Source organism: Notolepis coatsorum, assembly GCF_963971535.1.
Source record: "Notolepis coatsorum genome assembly, chromosome: 8".
NCBI classification, from domain to species: domain Eukaryota; kingdom Metazoa; phylum Chordata; class Actinopteri; order Aulopiformes; family Paralepididae; genus Notolepis; species Notolepis coatsorum.
This window is the reverse complement of record NC_140172.1, coordinates 149,858,545-149,862,706: the sequence shown is the minus strand read 5'-3', so window position 1 is coordinate 149,862,706 and position 4,162 is coordinate 149,858,545. Positions and strand designations below refer to the sequence as shown.

Below are 4,162 nucleotides of genomic sequence, written 5' to 3'. Positions count from 1 at the left end.
ATGATGTAATGACCCTTATACAACGGCATGCAAATTTCTCGATTCTGATTGGCCATTTACACGTCTTTATTGGCAACAATCCACGGTCCTGGGCTCAGGACCCGCCCACAACCGAATCACATATCACACCCCGGCTCACTCCGGGAGAAAACAAGATCGCGGACAACAAATGGATATGTTGATAGCACCATAACGACTAAATATGAAGCGATTCTGTCAAGGGGAATGTGTTAGTCCTTTAAACAATGTTGGATGATGTAATTGATGGGTCTTGAGTCAATCTAGAACAAAAGAAAAATCGCGGATTGATTGATTGATTAATTGATTGATTTAAATTTCTACTTCCTTCCCACTGACTGCAGCGTTCACTCTCACACTGTCCGACGCTGGCGTACCCACAAACACACACACACACATACACACACACACACACACACACACACACACACACACATACACACACACACACACACACACACACACACACACACACACACTGTGACACACACACACACACACACACACGCACGCACACACACACACACACACACACACACACACACACACACACACACACACACACACACACACTCCTGTCTGCAACAGCGGGGGAGTCAGACTGAGAGAGAAGCAGCGCTGTTTTAAGTGAGCATGGTCTATTGAATTGATTGATTGGTTGATTGCTAATTTTATTACTGTACCCCTGGTTTCCAACTGGTTAAGTTTAGGCTAAAAGAAATAAATAAAAAAATAGGGCGAAGAAAACGTTTTTTTCCTATAGGGCAAAGAAAACGTTTTAATTTGTTTTACCTACTTTATATAGAAGCATCTAAGAATGAAGTTCTATGGAAAGTAGGTCTGCATTCCCTTAACAATTGTGTGTATTGAGCCGTACTGTATTGTACCCATTCTGCATCTGGTAATCAAATTTTCAATCAATCATTCCAATAATACACAGTTGGATGTGTTAGTTGGTTGGATGCACTTCAAGCTGCTTCCACATGAGGCAACTTCTCTCAATCATTCCAATAATACACAGTTGGATGTGTTAGTTTGGTTGGATGCACTTCAAGCTGCTTCCACATGGAGGCAACTTGTCTTTTTTGTAGTTGTGGGAACTACTTTTTCTGGCGGATGGTTTTTTCAATAAATCTTCGATTAATGTGTGTTTATTGTATAGAAATAAGGTTGGATGAATCTGGCAGTTGTATAAAAGCTTTACACCACTTGTAGTCGTGATTTGTGACCAATAAACCATGCCTAGGGGGGTCTAACGACCCTCGGCTGCGCCTCGGGCCTAACGACCACCCCTAGGCATGGTTTATTGGTCACAAACCACTCCTGCGCGTGATGTAATGCTTATTTTCTTTCTTTTATAGTTTCCTTGACCAGGAAGTACATGTGCAGAGAGAGAGAGAGAGAGAGAGAGAGAGAGAGAGAGAGAGAGAGAGAGAGAGAGAGAGAGAGATAGTACAATACAACATAGCTCTAAATATAGTACAGTACAATATAGCCCTAAATATAGTACAGTAATCACAGTATGGGTGTGGTGTGTGTGTGTGTGTGTGTGCGTGCGTGCGTGCGTGCGTGCGTGCGTGCGTGCGTGCGTGCGTGCGTGCGTGCGTGCATGCGTGGTGCGTGCGTGGTGCGTGTGTGCGTGCGTGCGTGGTGCATGTGTAGTGTGTGTGTAGAGTGTGTGTAGAGTGTGTAGTGTGTGCAATGTGCATGTGCAGGCATGCCCCGGTAAATGTGCACGTGTGCATGAAGATTGTTTGTGCGTCGTGTACGTCTGTTTGTGTCCATGTGTGTGTGTGTGTGTGTGTGTGTGTGTGTGTGTGTGTGTGTGTGTGTGTGTGTGTGTGTGGTGTGTGGGGGCAGGCAGCGGGCTGTCAGTGTTCTTTGTTCCTGAGCCTGATTGCTTCGGGGGGAAGAGAGAGTCCCTCGGCCTGTGGGTTCTGGCTCTGTGGCCGCGGAGTCGCTTGCCAGACCGCATCAGCGGGTTTGTGGTTGGGGTGGCTGGGGTCTTTGATAATCCCGCGTGATTCGCTGACACACCGTCTGTGGTACGTAACCTGGATGGAGGGAGGCTCAAGGTGTTCTGGGCTGCTGGCGTGACCGTCTGCGGGGCAGAGCAGATCAACAAAGGCTCGGGCGGCCGGATCTGCTGCCAGAGCTATCATCACTGTCACAACTCGGGACTTGAGAACTGAGAGACTCACATCACCGTACTGACTATCTTGTATTTTGCACTAGAGACTAATATCACTGGACTCTCATCACTGAACTATCTTGTGTTTGTACTTTTATTTATATTATAAATGTACTCAAAATTATTATTATTTATATATTTATATATATATATATATATATATATATATATATATATATATATATATATATATATATATATATATATATATATATATATTTTCCTTTTTTTAAATCTCATTCATTGCATAAGAACGTAGAATAAACATTTACAAACTTTTTTTTTTAAATGGCCCATTTGCATGTTCTTGGTATCTAATTCTAGGGACATCTATGGATCTCAGGGAATGTATTCCCAGTGTCAGAAATACTGTGTCTGTTACTAGGCTTGAGTAAATTGTAATGAACCAAATGAGAATATCAATTAATTTAATTAGATTAATTAATTAATTACAAATCCTGTAATTAATTAGATAAAAAATTTGTATTTGTATCTATACTTTAAGTGTACCTATAGGGTATATAGAACTGTGAAGCTATGCACCCCCCATCCTGTATCCCCCCCCCCCCATGCTGCTTTGACACCCGAATTTCCCCCAAGGGGATCAATAAAGGAATATCTTATCTTATTATCTTATCTTATCCCAGACCAGCCAGGATGCTCTCGTTGTGCCTTTATAGAATGCATCATTCAATCTAGCACCAAATCAACTAACTATCATTAGTTGAAAATGTACCAATTAAGTTTCTCACATACAATCATACAAAAGGACCTCTTCAAATCTAGTACTTAACCAGAGAGGCGCTCGTCGTCTTTCAGGAAATAACTAATCCGTGGGCGGCTAAGTGGCGCAGTGGGCAAGGCGCTCGCCACTAATGCAGGAGATGCTGGGTTCGAGCCCAGCTCTCTGCATTGCTACCAGCTTGGCTGGTCGTTCATAACTAACGCAATTGGCAGTGTTAGGGGTGGGAAGCTGGAGGGTGGGGATCGGACGTTGTGGACAGCGACTCCTACAGGTCGGTTGGTGCGCCTGCGCAGCAGAATCAGGAAGCGACGGGGGCGGCGTGTCCCTCCCACGCAGACCCTCGCCGCTGAGAGATCGCGCTGTGCAGGTGAAAAGATGCGACGGCTGCCTCCTCGTGTACCGGAGGGGACACGTGATGCAAGGCTTCGTCCACATTGCAGCCGGCTTGTGGGAGGCATGGCCTAACAGCGTTCGAGACAGGGGAGGGTAGAATTGGACAATATGAAATTGGGATGGGAGAAAAATTGAAAAATAGGAGAAAAAGTTAAAAAAAAAAAAAAAAAAAAAAAGGAAATAACTAATCCAGCACGGAGAAAATAGCAAGAGGAAAAAACACTTCAAGTGGCTTTGATGGTCAACTAAGGCAAAACCAACTAGTATAGATGCTTTCAACTTGGCAACATAAACATTCTAAAGGGACCAGAGTTCACTTCCTGCTGCAGTGTTTGCTAATACAGCCGACAGGAAACATACTCGGGTCCAGAGTCCCGATGAAAGCGTCTATAATCGACGAAGACGGGGGCCTAACTACACTAACGCTGCTCTTTCTGTTTTTCCTGCTGGCTATAGAAACCACTGTGGTTCTTTTTCTAAGATTAGAAACGTCACTGAACCCTCTGGGACATGGTCTCATGTGTTTACTTTCCATCCAGAACGTAGGGACAACAGTGATGAACCTTAAAATAGATGAGAAAATAGAGTTTCAGACAGAGGCTGTAAAGGGGAAGTGGCGTAGCGGAGAGCGTGAGACGGGGTCTGGAGAGAGTGAGACGGGTCTGGAGAGAGTGAGACGGGTCTGGAGAGAGTGAGACGGGTCTGGAGAGAGTGAGACGGGTCTGGAGAGAGTGAGACGGGTCTGGAGAGAGTGAGACGGGTCTGGAGAGCGTGAGACGGGTCTGGAGAGAGTGAGACGGGTCTGGAGAGAGTGG

General features: G+C 44.9%; 1 protein-coding gene across 1 annotated transcript in view; it reads right to left on the bottom strand.

Moving 5' to 3' along the window:
* LOC311232899 (endothelial cell-selective adhesion molecule-like) overlaps window positions 1–2,180 on the bottom strand; it is a gene marked incomplete at its 5' end in the record, with an annotated part of 27,265 nt that extends 25,085 nt beyond the window's left edge. The window contains one exon of the mRNA XM_084319733.1: window positions 1,989–2,180. Coding sequence (XP_084175859.1) covers window positions 1,989–2,180 — 192 coding nt within the window. The remainder of the gene's footprint in view (window positions 1–1,988) is intronic.
* Window positions 2,181–4,162: the final 1,982 nt, after the last annotated feature.